General features: G+C 53.1%; 5 protein-coding genes across 5 annotated transcripts; 2 read left to right on the top strand and 3 right to left on the bottom strand.

Moving 5' to 3' along the window:
• Positions 1-435: 435 nt before the first annotated feature.
• Positions 436-1,767, top strand: G647_02878 (uncharacterized protein; the record flags this gene model as incomplete). Its single annotated transcript, XM_008727224.1, has 1 exon — positions 436-1,767. One exon carries the CDS (start codon positions 436-438, stop codon positions 1,765-1,767), a length of 1,332 nt encoding a protein of 443 aa, XP_008725446.1.
• A 2,735-nt stretch (positions 1,768-4,502) lies between these two features.
• G647_02877 (uncharacterized protein) lies at positions 4,503-5,797 on the bottom strand (the record flags this gene model as incomplete). Its single annotated transcript, XM_008727223.1, has 3 exons — positions 4,503-5,234; positions 5,344-5,565; positions 5,627-5,797. The coding sequence occupies 3 exons, from the start codon at positions 5,795-5,797 to the stop codon at positions 4,503-4,505; spliced, it is 1,125 nt and encodes a 374-aa protein (XP_008725445.1).
• Positions 5,798-6,334: 537 nt separating this feature from the next.
• G647_02876 (uncharacterized protein) lies at positions 6,335-9,890 on the top strand (the record flags this gene model as incomplete). The annotated part of the gene is made up of 4 exons (XM_008727222.1): positions 6,335-7,304; positions 7,394-7,911; positions 7,974-8,046; positions 8,098-9,890. The coding sequence occupies 4 exons, from the start codon at positions 6,335-6,337 to the stop codon at positions 9,888-9,890; spliced, it is 3,354 nt and encodes a 1,117-aa protein (XP_008725444.1).
• Positions 9,891-10,310: 420 nt separating this feature from the next.
• On the bottom strand, positions 10,311-11,757 carry G647_02875 (uncharacterized protein; the record flags this gene model as incomplete). Its single annotated transcript, XM_008727221.1, has 5 exons — positions 10,311-10,399; positions 10,461-10,693; positions 10,760-10,986; positions 11,040-11,401; positions 11,454-11,757. 5 exons carry the CDS (start codon positions 11,755-11,757, stop codon positions 10,311-10,313), a joined length of 1,215 nt encoding a protein of 404 aa, XP_008725443.1.
• Positions 11,758-13,473: 1,716 nt separating this feature from the next.
• G647_02874 (uncharacterized protein) lies at positions 13,474-17,058 on the bottom strand (the record flags this gene model as incomplete). The annotated part of the gene is made up of 1 exon (XM_008727220.1): positions 13,474-17,058. One exon carries the CDS (start codon positions 17,056-17,058, stop codon positions 13,474-13,476), a length of 3,585 nt encoding a protein of 1,194 aa, XP_008725442.1.
• Positions 17,059-17,221: the final 163 nt, after the last annotated feature.

Raw genomic sequence — 17,221 nt, 5'->3', positions numbered from 1 at the left:
CTGGGACGGGGACGAACAAGCTCGAATGTCGCCGACCAGTTCCTTGATTCGTTCTGCTCCGCAGCTCGAGAGAGAACTGTGCCCGGCCACGCGTCGTATCCGCGACTGGGTTTCCGCCTCCCAAGACTCTAGGCGGCCGGAATTGAAGATGTCCGTGTTGATCATGGCCAGGTAAGCAAGCAGGTCCATTACACACTCCATCGATCAAAGACTGCCGGGCGAGGGCCTCCACTGGCAGCACGAATAACGGTCGGAAGTATCTGTGGCTTAGAGCGCAGGTAAGTGTCCCTCCGTGCATGTCACCCACATGTCCAGATCTCTATATCACTGCGTCAGTCCTGGGAATTTAGTGCTGGCCAAAACCAACAACCATAACCATAACCACAACCACAACCACAACCACAGCCATCATTGTAAATTACATCTGCCAACACGATGACTTCCCCGAGCAAACCTCGCCTAGTCATCATAGGTTCAGGATGGGCGGGCTTCTACCTTGCCGAGAACATCGACCTGAACGCATACTCCGTCACCGTGATCTCTCCGCGTCGCACATCGGCATATACACCCCTCCTAGCCTCAGCAGCAGTAGGCCTCTTCAACTTCTACCTAGCCGAGGAGCCGGTGCGCAGCAAGTCCCGGTGCGCCCTCCGCTTCATCAAAGCCAACGTCCTGGACATCAACTTCCCGGCCAAGACATGTCGATGCGCCCCTGCCTTTGACGAAGACCCCCAGCTCGCGAATGACGAGTTCGACGTCGAATACGACTATCTCGTCATCGCGCCAGGGTGCCAGCCCAACACCTTCGGCACCCCGGGCGTGGCCGAGCACGCTATCTTCATCAAGAACGTCTCGGACGCCATGAAAGTGCGAAAGACAATGTTCGACCTCCTCGAGAAGGCGTCCCTTCCCAACGTCTCGCCCACGCGCGCCAAGGAACTTCTACACATCGCCATCGTAGGCGGCGGGCCCACGGGCATTGAATTGACCGCCGAACTCGACGACCTGTGCCAGGATGAACTCCGCTACATCTACCCGCAGGTCGCCGAGCATGTGAGCATCTCCATCTACGACGTCGCCCCGCACATTCTCTCGGCGTATGATAGCAAACTGCACGAGTACGCGACCTCGCAGCTGGAGAAGCGACACATTGACGTCGCGCCCAACACGCGCATCGAAAAAGTCGACAGCCAAGCGCTCTACATCAAGGACAAAGGCCGCGTCCCCTACGGCATGCTCATCTGGGCCACGGGGAACAAGAACGTTCCTCTCCTCGAGACCATCGACGTCAAGCTCTCGGAAAAGGGCCTCAAGCGGATCCTGACGGACGATCACCTCCGGGTGTTCAAGCCCGGGGAGGTAGGCGGCATTCATGACGGCGTCTTCGCACTAGGCGACGCCGCCGACATCGAGGGTGCCTCCCTCCCCACGACCGCCGAGGTGGCGGTCCAGAAGGCCAAGTATTTGGTGCGGAATTTCAACGAGCTGGCCAAATCTTCTGGTGCCGGTGCCAGTGGTGCCGGGACTGATTCGGCCTTCACGCAGCCGTTCACATATTCCCAGAAGCAGTTGGTGAGTTATATCGGGGCCCACGACGGGGTCATTGCGGGGAAAGGACCCAACAGTGAAGGGTGGACCGGGCGGAGTGCGTGGCTGGCCTGGCGGAGCGGGAGTCTCATGTGGAATCGCAACTGGAGGTCGAGAGTCACGATTGCCTTGACCTGGATTCTCAATCGGATCTGGGGCAAGGAGATTGCGAAGATGTAGGTGGGGGGTACGGGACAGTGAACAGAACCGAGGGACAGGTAGATCTGGATTTGGGCCCGGGTCCAAGCCTGGGTTTGGAATACGACTCACGCGGATCAACAACATTGGGCCTTCAATACAGTTAGCATGAGAAGCGCGAGGTCAGCTACAGGAGACATGTGCACGACACGAATACGCGCGAAATGATACCACACCAACACACACAGCCGGGCCCCTCACTAGATAATGTTAGATACAGCAACTACTGTACTATGTATTCTTTCTCCACTGACTGGTCCGGAGCATCAGGAGTAGAATCCACACAACAATTTTTACCCTATGGGTGGATCCTCTGCCAAAAGAGCACGGGTCCTCGTCCTTGCTATTGCCCTTGCCATTGTCCTTTCTGTGCCCGTCGTCGTCCTCACCTTTGCACAGACGGGTAACAGCCACACTATAACGGCACAACAGCGTACGAGTATGGTATCTCGTCATCATATCTGTCCTACAGATCACAGCCAGTATTTCCATCACTTGGTTCCATCAATACACACACCACGCTGTCCTTGTTCGGCCTCCAGCCTCTCGCAGCCCGCGACCCCCCCCCCCCCCCCCCCCCCCCCCCCCCCCCCCCCCCCCACCCCCCCCCGACCGTCACGGGCGCTAGGATCGTCAAGGATCGTGGAAAAGTTCGACATCCGAAGCCGAAGCCATGATCTCCCGGTCTGACTCTCCTAAGCACGCTAAAATAAACGCGCGGCTTCGAAACGGGCGGTGATGGTCTGTCTGAGTCGATGTACATCTACATTTCCCTCTCCCTCCCAATCTCCCTCGTCGACGCCCTCTCCGACGCCGGCTCCGTCTCCAACTCTGCAAGCTCGCGACAGCAGCGCGCAGATAATGACGTCCGTGTCGGTCCGCGTCAACGAACTCGAGGCATCACAATCGCTGGGGACCGGAGATCTGGCAACAAAGCCGTACCGTACGTGTCGGTGGATGTTGTTGCGGGTCGAGAAGCTGGCCGGGGGCCCCATCTGTAGCCCTTCGTCCTGCCAGCTTTCGTGCCCGCCATGAACAGCATGTGGCGCGCGGCACCTACGGGATGTGGCATAGGAGATAACAAGACTCCTCTTGTCGGTGGGCAGGTCGAAGACTTTGTCCATGTAGAAGCCCTGGAAGGTGGCGATGCAGATGGCCTTATCGCCGGCACGCGGCTGGTGGAGCGGTGTCGAAGCGCGTCGGACACGTTGATCAACTTGGCCGGTTCGAAATCCGCGCCCCCCGATGGCGAGATTGAGCATCTCCATGTCGAAATACAGTTGGCGGGCCGTCGGAGGCGATGTTATCTGTGACTGCTGACACTTTTGGCTTCAGCTTCAGCTTCAGACCGTCGGCGTTCCTTTGCCAGACTGACCGCGGCGTCGAGGAAAACTGGACATGAAGATTCCGCGCCAGGACGCCTTCTTTGAGGGTCCATAGTCGGCGCATCCAATTCTGAGCAGCTGAGGCGCATGGTCGTCTCTTCCGTGGTCGACGTGGGGATTGGACACTGCTGAAGTTCCTGGTTCAAGGACGAGCACGATCTCCGCCTGCTCGTACGTCTCAGATAGCCTGCTTATGGCGGTATTTGTTGCTTCGTCGTCCTCGGCCAGTGGAACACAAAGCGTGTCCAACCAGAAGAACGACACCTGGGACTCTGCGTGGAGTGAACTCGCATGCTCGAGTTTTTGGAAATATCTCGAGAGCGGCAACAACTGGCACCGCCAAATGGCATTTTGGCGGACATTTCCCAGACCATGAGACCAGACATGGGATATGGCGACGTACGGAGTGGCAGGGTATTTGACGACCTTGGGATGGACAGTTGTTTGCCCTTGGCTCTATGCCTGCCATGGAAAAGTCAACTCTCGGGATGCCAGCACTCGCGCGAGAATGGAGATGACTTGATCTCTTGATTGGCTTCGACGAGTTCGCATTCACATCCAGCTTCCACGTGGCTGCGTTCTGGTATCCGTTGAGGTCCCCGTAATTTCCCACGCACCGGAAACTGGTGCATCGTCGGTTGTCTTCACGATTCCCAGGGATGTGATGTAGTGGATTGAAATCGGCGGAGAACAGGTCTTGAAGCATTGTGATGTCCCTAATGCACCAGCCTTTTTGCGCCAATCGAGCTGTCGACAGGCCACTGAAGCCCCAATACCTGTGGGAACGTCCAGAGCACACGATCTGGTTTTACAACAAAAGGTTTGACACAGGGATGACTCTCGAAGCAGTATCTGGTTGCAAGTCCATTCGACCGAATCCAGATGCTAGGGGCAAGGACCAAACTCACGGTTCGGTCCAGGTACATATATCGTCATCGTTTTCCTTTGCATCAGCAAACTTCTCGATCCCGAGCAAGTTATTGGCGTTGTGAGCACACAAGCCTCTTATTCCACTGGGCGAATCATCTCATCACCTAATCCGCCGCCGTCGCCCTAGACCATGTGCTAGACGATTCCAGGTGGAGGGCATTCTGAAGACAGATCGGATCATTTTAACCGGGTGTCAGAATCGGCTCGAGTCTGTTGGAAGTTACACAATGTCAGGACTTCGATGTGTGTAGTCATCCGCGTATGCATATTCAACAAAGGGCCCGACAGTGTCATCGTTTATGTCTCCTTCGACGTCTCTCATCTCTGTTTGATTCGGTTCCTGGGGAGCATGACTTAAGCTTCTTTCACCCTTTTATCTTGTCAGGCCGGCAAGCATTCCCGTCACTCCAACTCCGGCACACTACGATTAATCTGGTCCAAGAACTCGGCGACATCCTTATAACTGTCCTTCCCAGCCTTGAGTGGGTCAGACTCGCAGGCAGGCTTCGTGTCCCACCCATGCTTATCTTCTTCATCATGTCGCTTTCCAGAGACCTCACTAACCTTGACGAGTACCGGGAGGGTACCACCTGGTGGTAGAGAAAGCGCAATATGGCCCACGACTCGCAACAACGCCTTGATCGTCCCACAGTGGCTCGTCATGCTGATGTACGTACTCTCGTCGTGCGTAAAGACATCGTCGAGTAACGCTCGAACACGTCTATCATGGCGTCGAAGTGACTCGCGGCGAGTAGGAGAGTGCAGCTCATCGTTCTCTGTGAAAGAGTCTTCGATCCGGAAGTCAGGAAAGTTGGTCTTAATATATGATTTCGTGGGCCGTAAGTCGCAGGGTTGAATGCCGTATGCTTCACGGAGGGATTCTTTGACCACAGGGCGGAAGGTCTGAGACGGTGGCAGGGGTAAGCCGGAGAAGGTGAGCTGGGCGGTTTGCATCGCCCGGGTAAGTGGACTGCTGTAGTAGGTCTGAGGCAAGGGCATCTTCTGGGTCGAGATCAAGTTCTGCCAGAACATCGAGGCGGCTATGGCTTGGTGTTTGCCGAGAGGGGTTAGGTGAGCATCGAGATAAGATATGCTTGGGACGTTAGGATCCCGGTCGAAGGCACCATAGTAGCACTGTACGAGAACAAAACCTCTGTCAGTCACAAGAACTGAATCAAACGATCCTCAGTGGCAGAGGGTTAGCATGCGGGAATCGGGACTGGAGGGAGATTACAAGACTTACATCCCACGCAGCATCGCCATAAAACATTATGCCAACATTGTGATACCCTTGGCCGTGTCTTCCGAGGTAGAGGAGTCGATATGTCACCCCTTTCGGAGCTCTCTCGTTCATGACTTTCACTTTATAGGCGAATCGTTCCCATTGACTAAGAAGTTTGCCGTTATCCGGCAACAAGTTGTCGGTGTCATATTTTTGGTCTATTAGGTCGAAATCCTCTTCCGTCTGCCACGGTGGAGATTGTCAGTTGGCGTTCCCAGCATTTACGCTCAGAGACGGCACATACGGCTTCGAGTCTGCCCGAAACTGGCCTTACGAGATCTTGACTAAAGAATCCGACCACAGAACTGTAATCGTAGTGCCACTCGTGGCTCCTTTCCACTTCATTCTTGGTCTTCGCAGCGCGAACCTCGGAAGATGACAAGGACTTGATCAACAAGGATTCAGTCTCACTCATGATGAAGCTGAGAAGGCAAAGGGAACACCAGCGAAGAGGACGAAAACAAACTTTCGGGATCTGCACTCCCGCGTTACTCTAACTTAGCAAGGGACTGCGGGTCGTATTGTATTAGCTATCATTTGATCGGGCTACTCTCCTTGGGTCCGGCTTTTGTTCGCAGAATTGTGTTCATTCCGACACGAACAGCGACAACCATTAGTAAGGACTCCGTATAGTGAACGAAAATAAGTCAGGGTGGGTGTGTAGTGTTGGGGGAGTGCGGGGTGAAGAAATCTGGGCAAGGCTCATCAGGCTGTCAAGACTTCCAGGCGCCTTAGGCAGCCAAAAACAAGGCGTCAACTTCGTCGAGACTCTCTTCACCAGCACGAGCGAGACGCGCCACATTGTGTTCATTGTCTTCGACAATGCAGTTGCTACGAACTGTAGCCTAGGTTCAATCTTCTCCCGCAATGCAACCTACGATTCGATATATATGCCGATCCTGCGACGAATGCCTACTGAGAATCCTCGTTCCTGTCGAGATTGGCCTGACTGATGCGTCTTCTGCAATGCGACGATAGTGGCAAGTTCACCTTGACCAAGGATCTAATCGAAGATATTCCTCCATTTGCCATCCTTTCGCACACGTGGGAAGCGGATACAGAGGAGGTTACCTACAGAGACATTGTTGAAGGTCACGGCGAGACCAAGGCTGGTTATGACAAGATCCGATTTTGTGGGGAGCGTGCAAAATGCGACAACCTAGAATACTTTTGGGTCGATACTTGTTGCATAGATAAGTCGAACAGTACAGAGCTTGCAGAGGCCATCAATTCTATGTTTCGATGGTACGGCAATGCGGCCAAATGCTATGCCTATCTCTCAGATGTCTCGAGACCTGCCTTAGACATCGTCAACACGTCCGAACAACTTCTTTGGGAGTCGCAATTCCGCAGGAGCAAATGGTTTACTCGAGGTTGGACCCTTCAAGAACTTGTTGCTCCAGGGACGGTCGAGTTCTTTTCTAAGGAGCGCTGTCTCCTTGGTGACAAAAGATCGCTTGAGCAAATCATTTATCAAACAACCCGCATTGCCCTCGAAGCTCTTCGAGGAGATCGTCCGTTGCACGACTTTAGTACCGAGGAGCGTATGTCATGGGCGAAACATCGCAACACGACACGGCCAGAAGACGCAGCCTACTGTCTTCTGGGCATCTTTGGTGTTCACATGCCTCTCATCTATGGTGAAGGTCGAGAGGGAGCGCTACGTCGCCTGCGGAAAGAGTTCGACGAGTCACTGCAGGCCCCATCAGTCTTGTGCAAAGACGTTGCATCGGACCCTCTTGCAAGGAGCGAGGATGAAAGATTCAGACACTTCACGTCGTCTTTCAACGATGCACCTGTTGATCTGCTCTCCATTCATTTCATGGACCGTCAGCAAGAGCTGACTCGAGTCCGAGATGCTCATCAAGTTCCCGAAGAGAATTCACCCGCTCGTTGTGCTATTTGGGGCATTCCGGGTGTTGGTAAGACACAACTGGCAATTCGATATTCGAAATTTTTTTGGAAGACCCAACAGTGTCAGCATTGTTCTGGATAGCCTGCTCTACTTTAGAAAGGTTGCATCAAGGCTTCTCGAGGATGCTAGTCCTTATCGACCATCCCGATCAATTCAAACCGGAGCAAAATGCGCGAATTATTGCGGCTCGTCGTTGGCTGGAACACCCTGAGGTCAGTGGAATACACCGTTGGCTGCTCGTCCTCGATAACGTTGACATGACAACAATCGATTTTCTTCGCGAAAACTTGCCACGACAAGGCAGACGAGGTCGCCTTCTTATCACTACGCGGACTGAAGCCGTCGCTCAGGCTTTGTGCAGAGCTTCTGGAAGGTTGCATCCACACTTCGAGATCAAACCGCCAACGGTGGAGGATTCTACGACCTTTTTTTTCAAATCAGTTGGGGTTACCGCCAATTCAATGTCGAGCGTTGAACGACGTCAAGTCGCTGGCCTGATGAAATCTCTGGGATGTTTACCTTTAGCTGTAGAGCACGTTGCATCTTTCATGAGTCAATCATCTCAAACTATCGATGGTTTCACAAGATTGTATCAAGGCAAGCAGAAATCCGATGTAAGTCCGACTTTGCACCATTATTTGACCTTGTTGCGATGGAGGCGTCTAACGTGGCATAGTTTTTCGACTGGCAAAACTTGTTCTCAGCCTACGAAGTAAAGTCGATCTCGGGCATTTTTGAGTCCCATCTCCGTAATCTCAGGCGATCATGTCCTGAGGTCTATGGTTTGCTGAATATACTAGTGTTCTGGGATCCTGAAAGGATCGACTTTGAAACAATCACAGCGGGCGCTTCCTTCTTGCTTCCTTCATCGGAACCGACCCAGGAACCTTCGAAATTGGAACGAAGCCGGCATTGGACACAATGGTTTATTCCGAGCCTGATCAAAGCGCATTGTTTTGGTTTCGCTTCCAACAGTCAGAGCTCCGAAAGGGCTCCAAACCTAGATCCCGAAAAAGACACGCTACTATCTTCCGAGCTCGACTCAATAATCAATATGATGTCCTCTGAAGTACGGCTCCAAAGCGCGCTGCATCACCTTCAGATGCTCTCTCTTATCAAACGCAGGTCGGCTGAAGAAGGGGGAGCATATAGCATACATGATCTCACCCAGACTTTGATTCAAGTGCTTCTTGAATCGGAAGGTAAATATCTACAATGGTTCAAATGCGCAGTCAGAATGGCCTGCGGCGCATTTGGTGAGATTGGAAATCCTGATATGCCTGAATGCTGGCATAAATGTGACGGCTTGATCTCCCATATCCTCTCGCTGACAAGGTACGGCGAATTGGTATGTCCTAACAACGCCGAACTACTAACAGCTCGTGGCCACGCAGCTGCGTACTGGTGCAAGCGTGGCAGATATCACGAGGCTCGTGAGATGTATCAGCAAATCCTGCGCATCGGCTGTATTGATGATACCCAAGCAATTCAGTGGAAACTCGGTCTCGCGGAAGTCAATTGGCACCTGAGCAATCACAGTGAGTCTGCATTGCTGTATGAGCAAGTACGGCGGATTCGAGAACCGCAATTTGGTGCTGATCACCCTGATGTTCTGCATGTCGTCGAAAAATTGGCACTCGTGTACCGGTCGCAAGCCCGGTATGAAGAAGCTCGCTCAATGCTAGAACATGTCCTTGAGAGCCGCAGAAAGAGGCTTGGACAAGACGACCTCGTCACTGTTCAGGCTGTTGAGAATCTTGCTCTAACTATCAACGAATACGGAGAAGCCGAAAATGACGAGGCCCTATACCTTGAGGCCGAAAGTCTGCATAAACTAGCATTGACTCATCGAGAAGCACAATTAGGGGCAGACCATCTTGACAGTTTGTGGACGGCTGATAGTCTTGGAACTAATTATCGAGCTCAAAGCCGACACCAGGAAGCACTGGAGATCTACGAAAGAGTTCTCAAGGGACGCACATCACAACTAGGAGAGGATCACCCGCAGACGTTGTGGACAGTCGCCAACCTTGCATCTGCATATACTGGTTTAGGCCGCTTGCAGGAAGCCGAGGCCATGTACACGCGGGCAGCCGTTGCCAACGGGAAACAGTTGGGTCATGACCACACGCAAACTCTCTGGGTAGTCGAAGGGCTGGCGGATGTCTATCATCAGCAATCACGGTTCGAAGAAGCAGCAACCTTGTACGACAGAGCGTTACGCGGCATGCAAGGTCGCCTAGGAGTTGAGCACCCAAGTGTGATGCGGATAATGCACAAGTTGGCGAACCTCTACCGAGACAGCAATGATGTTACAAAGTCGATTAATATGTTTGAGAGACTTCTAGAGCTTCGTGGATCGGGGCAAAGATCTGGCAATGCAGAGATGCTTCGAACGTATCACGACGCAGCTGCCACATATGTCCGTATGGGCAAGTACAGTCAGGCCGAGCAGTGTTATAGACAAGAGTTGGCCAAAAGTGTTGAAGAATGGGGCAATCTGCACGTGGAAACCAAGAAACGGGAGCGGAATCTGGCCGACTTCTTGAACGATCGAGAATCGCAGGGCAAAGCAGCCAATGATGGCATGTAGGAAGCTGTGGGAAGGGGTGAGGCTATGGCCTTCCAGTAAATGTGGGAAAGGAGACTGGGGGAATGGCCGAGTGTACGCTTGACGCCATGTATGTGCTGGATAACAACACCCCTCCCATAACACCAACAAACGGCCCCGGACAGAGGTGAACGATAGTGCTTCGATTATGACTTTGTCTTTGCTTGTATCCAAACGACGTTCATCGACATTAATGCGCTTTGAATATATATCAGGAAATCTGTAATAAGTCACGTTTCCCAACGACGCATTGAAGTACCAGTGAGGTAATGAAGGTCAGCAGCACATACCGATTGATAACATGCTGGCCTGGCTTCCTTTACCTTCCCCCTAATAGACTCCCTCCCCCCGGACGATCTTTTCCTCACACAATGCAGGCCGTCACATTCTACTTGAGCATCCTTACCCACAAATGATAGCCCTGACCTCAATACTTGCCCTCTTAGTATTCCCCGAAGCCGACGGGTCAACAAAAGACGTATGCGGCGCAACTACTACATGTCAGTCACCGCACTCAACCCACAAGACAAAATCACCCAACCTTGGACTTACACCTAGCCACGCCCTCCAAATTATCATCGATCTTGAATAACACAATATCATCCTTCGACATTCCCTTCTTGTAGTACCACCGATGCGCAGGGTTATGCGTCACTTCGAACCCTTCCTCGCTGAAATGTGGGTAGACTATGTCAATTCTGTGCAAGTCAGTTGGTGTTATACTGCGGTAGTCGCAAACCGCAAGGGGGGCGTCGACGTTCGTGTCGGCGACACAGCGCCATACGCTGTTCATGATTGTCAGTACCCGGTCGATGTGGATTGTTTGTAGGGTTGCTAATGGTCTCACTTACTCTATATACCGGTAACGACCACTTTTGATTGCTGCCGCTTCAGTTGGGAACTGGAATTCTAGGCGTTTGGCACAGGACTCGGGGGTGTTGTCTGGAGATTTGGGCTGGATCAGAAATGGTGGATTTGCTTTTGAGGGGCTGGATTGCTTTTGCTTACCGCAGTGGACTCGGAATATGGGACTTCTCCATGTGCCATCCCCCGATCTTGTCGTGTCGTTGGTTCGAAGCTTGCTGGTGTCAGTGATGCTATGCATTTTAGATGGTGGGAAACGCGCCGTACATTGTAATTGTAGATGAAGACCTTCTCGCATTTGAAATATTCCTTCAGCCATGCTGATATGGCTGGGAGATATTCTGATCGTACGCTTTCGTCCGTCCATTTTGATATTTCTGTCGGAAGGTGCATGAATTGGAAGCCTGTCTCGTCGAGTTCAAATACGTCTTCTTTGCCACCAATATCACAGACCTCGACGAGGTGGTCGCTTTCAACAAGGTTAGTACGCGCTAGCGTCGTTCCGCAGGGTAGCTGGCTGAAATATGGTTTCTGGGTTTTGTAGAGCTCCAGAGGAGCAAGATATGTAATAGTGGCACCTTGGACTTTGGGTAGACCTGAAATTAGATCCGAGATATCCGTGGCCGGCGCTGACGACAGGTCAGAGTCAGAGTTAGAGTCACTGGGTTTGCAGCGAAATACCTCGATTTACAATCTTCGAAGTAAATTTTTCTCGACAGTTGCCTACTTCGCCTTTCACGGGCAGGCTTCTGAGCCAGTTCCGCCAAGGTTGATCGAAGGGTCGGTCGGGATCGAATTGCCACGAGAGAACTTCTGGAAATTCGGATAGAAGCCACAGATTGGAGTTGGCTCCTGACCTAGGTGGCCAGAATGCTTTCCATGGTCGCCTGGTGATTTCTGTGGGTGAGAAGTCCTTGATAGGTGAATTGTCGTGCTCTTCGGAATCATGAAACCACGAAAGATCAAGCCTGTTCTTGCTTGACATCGTGAAACAACGTACTGAAAGCTATTGTGGGGCCGGACTTGAGATTCTGAACAAAGTCTGGTTCGCGAATGACCCCTCGAACAGAACAAAACATATCTCAACTTTCGAAAGAACGAATTCCATTTATTTGCAGGTCACACAGACTTTGTAGCCGAACCGTCTTGTTTCTGTCGCATCTTGTCCAACGTCTTTTAGCCTGATCTTGTGTGGACCGCAGTCCCCACGTGCTATTTGTCGCGCTGCTAGACCTCGTGGCGTCACAGCATCAAAGATTGAGCTTAACGAAGCCTCACTGGTCCCGTGTGCTCTTTAGGTTGGTCAGGACATGTATCTGTAGACTTGAATTACTCACCGGTTTCGACTTGGGCAAATGGGTGCAGAGTGACTAAGCGCCCAGCGCATCCCCCTCAAATGATCTAGTAGATTCTAAACCACTTCCCCGCAGGCGATCCCCGCTCCACAACGCCACTAATGTCTTGCGAATACTCCGCAATGCTTCGGGTGGTTCCCATACCAATCATTAGTGCCTAGTGACCACGGAGCACCCTCGGTTACTTTTCAATAAGCAAGGCTGGCGACTGCGCTGCTCCTGACAGATACACTGTTGAACGGCAGGTCCTCTACTCTCCACAGGGGTAGTTTCCATCTTTCAACCCTGGACGAGCCTCTTGTCCTGGAGTCGCGGCGGGACAGCGGGCAACAAAGACGTCCAGGGAATAACCCTCAAAGAGTGGCGGTGCGCTCATCCCGCGACCATACCCGAAACTGCGCCCTGGCCGCCTAAACAGTAAACCGCAGACCGATTTCCCAGCACCGACTTTACAGTAGCAGTTTCAAAACATCCCAGCCCGCTCGACGGGGATGTCCCTCGAACTCCAAGCCATCGTAGACTTCCTTGCAAAGATACGGTACGGTGACAGTGTAGCAAGGATGATCTCGAGTCGAGAGGTGGTCCATAACAATGCGACAACTGGTCTCGACGGTCCGTATTCGCTGGTGATCTTGCGTTGAAGCAGCAATCCGTCTGAGATTGATGGTGCAGATAGAACCGCAGTCTGGTGCCGGAGCTGCCATGCCACATGCTGGCAAGAAGCTCGCCTCGTGCTTCACGGAGTAAAACGTGATTGAGTGCGACGAGTACATAAGGCTGGTGAGGCTGATAGCAGTTCCTTGTGCCGGCGCTGCCAATGTTATGCAAGGACTGAGCGTACGAGGACGCCACGCCACGTAGCTTCAAGTACCGACCCGTCATCTGTAAATGGTCGTCACAGCCACCTTCCCACGTGGATGGCCAGCCGTTGACTCTGCCGAAGCGATACGCATCTTAGCTACGCTCGATACAAGGCTTTCGATTTCCAGCACCATACCACCTGTCTGTCAAAGTGAACCTACAGTAAGTAGTCATTGCTCAAATTGAAGCTCTAGCTTGGCCTGTTGATCCTACAGTAGAGTACAGTCGCAGTACAATATCAGTGCCGAGCAGTGATCGCCTGCCCGCTGTCTCGCGAAGCCACTTGCCTTGTCCCAGTTGTCCTCCCAAAGCCATGACTTGGCTGCAGAGAAGAAGAAATGAGAACCGCCCACTTGTAACTCCAACGGTCCTGATGCACGCTCTCCTTTTCCCGTACAATTGATCCTTCGGTCCAACTCCAGGCAAAAATCTTGAAAGGTCCTACTCCCTTTGACTGTGCTGCACATGTTTTGTCATAGCGCGTTTCATACTAGTTCGTCATTCATCATACTCAATCCTTCACCTCCATCGGCGCCGGATACAATGTTTTGAGCCACCTTGACCGCTGATCTCGTGGCAGCCGCCACAACGTGCTTTGCCCTGTCGTCGTCAACGAATCCATCGCTCCACCCCACCGCCATCGCAAACACTCGATAAACCGCGACAAGCACTCTGCAGGCTCCACCCAGCATGTTTCCCAGTATTTCTAATACCGCGGAACCATATTGTCCGAACATACCCCGGCAAAGCATTGTCGGCAACACGAACGGAAACTCCGGCTCCGTAACGCCAGGGGGTGGGAAAGTATACCGCTCGGCATAGAGAGGTCGTGCATACAGTTCCGTCATGATGCATTCGAGAATATACCACGTCCAGAAGGTCAGAATGAGATAACCAAGCCATGTCGGCCGGCCGGGGAGTAATGTGAGCATCTTGGAGTTGGAGCCTTGAGGAGTGGCGATGGTGCGAGGATGGAAGAGGAGTGGAACTGGGAGAGTGAACGTCGTATACGTTATGGGGAAACCCAGAAATGATGTGATGATCGGAGCAAGGGGGTGGACATGAGGTGTGAGGTCGTCATTGGGCCGGCCGCATACCGCGCAGGGCTGGCGTGGGTCGTGCACCGCCACGAGGGCTTGAGTCTGTTGATCCATAGACGTGACCGTGACGGAAGGTGCATGCGAAACTTTCTGTTCTAGCCTTGAGATACCCTTTCGTGCTTCGTGCAGATTCGACATTAGCCTCTCCATGCGGCTCGTCAGATGCCCAATAAAAGCGACGTCTGACGTCGATCCCACCTCATCACCCCGGACGGCGGGAGCAACAGCATCGTTTCTCTGCCTTAGAGCGAGAACTTCCTCTTCGGCACTTGTTCGGATCAGTGTGGTCAGATCAGCCGTAATGTCCGCAGCGTCGGTGAGGAGGTCTTCCATGGACTGAATGGTGGCATCGCCTAGGTTCAGTGTGTCTGTATCGTCGCGGGACTCCGGCCGAGCTTCGTTGGTGTCGCGTGATACTAAGCGGTTCTGCTTGGCTTCGTTAAGCACATTTGTCAGCGCGCTAGGAGGGAGGATGATTTGCTGTGTTGTGGGAGGATGTGGAACTGCTCGTGGCTGCTCTTGACCTGTTGCTGCTGCCTTGTCCGTTTCGTCTTTCGCTGTGGCCGGCTTCTCACTTTCCTTCTGGATCCCGCCATTCTCGACGAACTCAGTAACCTCCTCAATGACTTCAGGAATAGGTACAGATGTCAAGCGAGCGCCGTTGGGCAGAGGAGTATCAATCCATCCTCCGGCACTGATGTGCGGAGTCTGAGCATACTGCGGCACCTTCTGCGTCTGTTTCTGTGTCTTGACTGTATCAGGCAGGATGGTATCGGTCCATGCGCCAACAATCTTCGGCGTCTCCGCAACTCTTCTACCGAGAGTCACACCGTTGGGACGTGTTTCTGGAGACCGCGCCTTTGGATCTCCTTCAGGACCTGGTAAAGGGATGGCAGAAGCTTCCTCAACTTCTCTGACCATGTCATTTAGGGCGGGACTTGCTCGGGGAGTTGTGCTTACGGCCCGAGCAAGCCTCTGCAACTGATCGAGAGAATTTGACACTGAGCGTTCGGATGATTTCGATTTGTCTGTGCTCTGGCTCGACGACCTGTACACGACGATTGGCGTGTCTGGAATCGCTTGACCCACATCATGGCTACCATGGAATTGACTGACTGACGATTGCCGTTGTGGTTCCGTAGACGCTGGTTTGCCGTCCTCGGGAGTAAGATTGCGTGAGGACTTCCGTACATTCAAATTAGAATCTTTCGCAAAGATTTCATATAGACGGTCTGAGGCGACAGCGTTCTCCGTGAGATCTTCCATCTCCTTCTCCCTCAATGAGTCGTTCAGGTTGTTCCGCCCTCGAACCGGCGGGCTTTCCGAGACCTGGAATGACATGCCAGTGAAATCATTTTCCCACTTTCTTATTCGGTCGGTCGAGCTCTGCTTGGAGATGGAAGAAGGCAGCGTCCTCAACGGAGGGCTGTCTCGAGGCGTTGAACTCTGCTCAACCGATGGCAATGGAATGTCTGCCCCTGCTGCCGCCCAATCAATTTCCGACCCGGCATCGTCCTCGTTCTTTTGGAAGGTAGCGGGATGTTCTTCCGCAGCTGCTGGTTCATGATTCGATTCTCTCTTGTCTGCATCTTCTTGCGCTTTAGCGGCGCGTCTCTGAACCGCGTCGTGCCGCCATCTAGCAAGGAAGGCACGTGTTGAATCCCTGGTCTGCTTATCATAAGCGCCCGCTGAAGTAGGCTCCGAGCGCGTTGAAGAGACCGATGCCATTGTAGGGTCACTTAGTGGCGGCTGGTGATTACGTATCCGCGAAGGGTCCTGATAAGGTCCGGGCCCACCATAGGAACGAGAGAATACCGATGCCCTCGGGTCTGGACCAGGTCCCGGACCTTCAGTTCCCACCACAGACACCCTGTTTTGGCGGGCTTTGTTCAGGTCAATTGTCCTTTCCACTTCCCGAAGTTCATCTGCTGTGTCGCTGCCAGACTCATCATCTTCCGGCACAGTCGTCGGCTCCAGCCTACGACTAACCGTGCCGAGTGGCCGAAGGTTTTTATTCGGGGTGGCATCGGCGCTAGTGTCTGAATACGCCTTGTGTAACCCGTTTGCGCCAGCACCCAGGATATTGTCGAACGATATGGGGCCACGATTGGCGATACTAGCGAGATCATCGCGCCGATGTCCGCCATTGACCTTTCCCCTCGCTCTGTCCCCAAAGTTGATTGGCACGCTCTGTCGCAGCCGTTGGAGTCTTGCTCGATCTCGAGCGCGATCAATGACATGAGGCGTCAGCTTTTCGGCCAGCACACGGTCGGTCATCTCGTTCTGAACGAAGTCCAACGTACCCAGGGTGGGCGGTGCAGATAGACTCCCAGTCCGGTCATCGACAGGTGATTGAACAGGTGTCGTGTGTTGTGATGCACGGTCCTCATATGAGTGTCCCTGGCTTTGTGCATCCTCGGGGACAATGGCGTTCATATTGAGCTCCAAGGTGTCCGGCTGGTCTCTTTCAACTTCATCCTCGTCACTGTCAACGTCTCTTTCTGTAGCCGCCAGATCCTCTTCGTCTGCTATTCGCTGATAAGATTCATGGAGGCCACCAGGAGGGCTCGAGAACTCGCTGGGACTCCTAACAGGCGGGCCATGTCGGGACTGCGGGGGTGTGGTGAGTCCATTCGTTCGTGTGGGACTCGGGCTCTTCCTTTTCGTAAGCTTGGGCGACGTTTTCAGCTGCTTGCTCGTGCGCGCATTCGTGTAATCCAACAGCGAGGTACGACTCTGCTTGTTGCCCAGATCTTTGGCTGTCTGCAACGCCCTAGTCGCAGGGAGGGCGCGTCGGGGTTTGACTGCTGCTGGCTTCGCCTTCGATGGCGATGGGATCAAAGAGGCGCTGGAGAGACGCGAGTCATCGAGCAGGCTGTCGGTGAAGAAGTCTGCGCTCGGAGGATTTCTGGTGTGCTGACCATTGCGCTTACTTGACGACAACGGGTTGTTTTCCTTGTTTCGAGCCATGGCGCGCAAACTCGCATGCTTGCCCTTGCATGCTACCTGATACAATGCACTGACGATGCTGGTGGTAATGCCATGTGGAACAGGCGCGCGCAGAAGTGAAAGCGAGGGCTGCGACAAGGTGCAAACAAACACCCAAAGCGGGATCGAGGCAGATGCAAGATGC

Source organism: Cladophialophora carrionii, assembly GCF_000365165.1.
Source record: "Cladophialophora carrionii CBS 160.54 unplaced genomic scaffold supercont1.2, whole genome shotgun sequence".
NCBI classification, from domain to species: Eukaryota; Fungi; Ascomycota; class Eurotiomycetes; order Chaetothyriales; family Herpotrichiellaceae; genus Cladophialophora; species Cladophialophora carrionii.
This window is presented reverse-complemented; position numbering and strand designations above follow the sequence as displayed.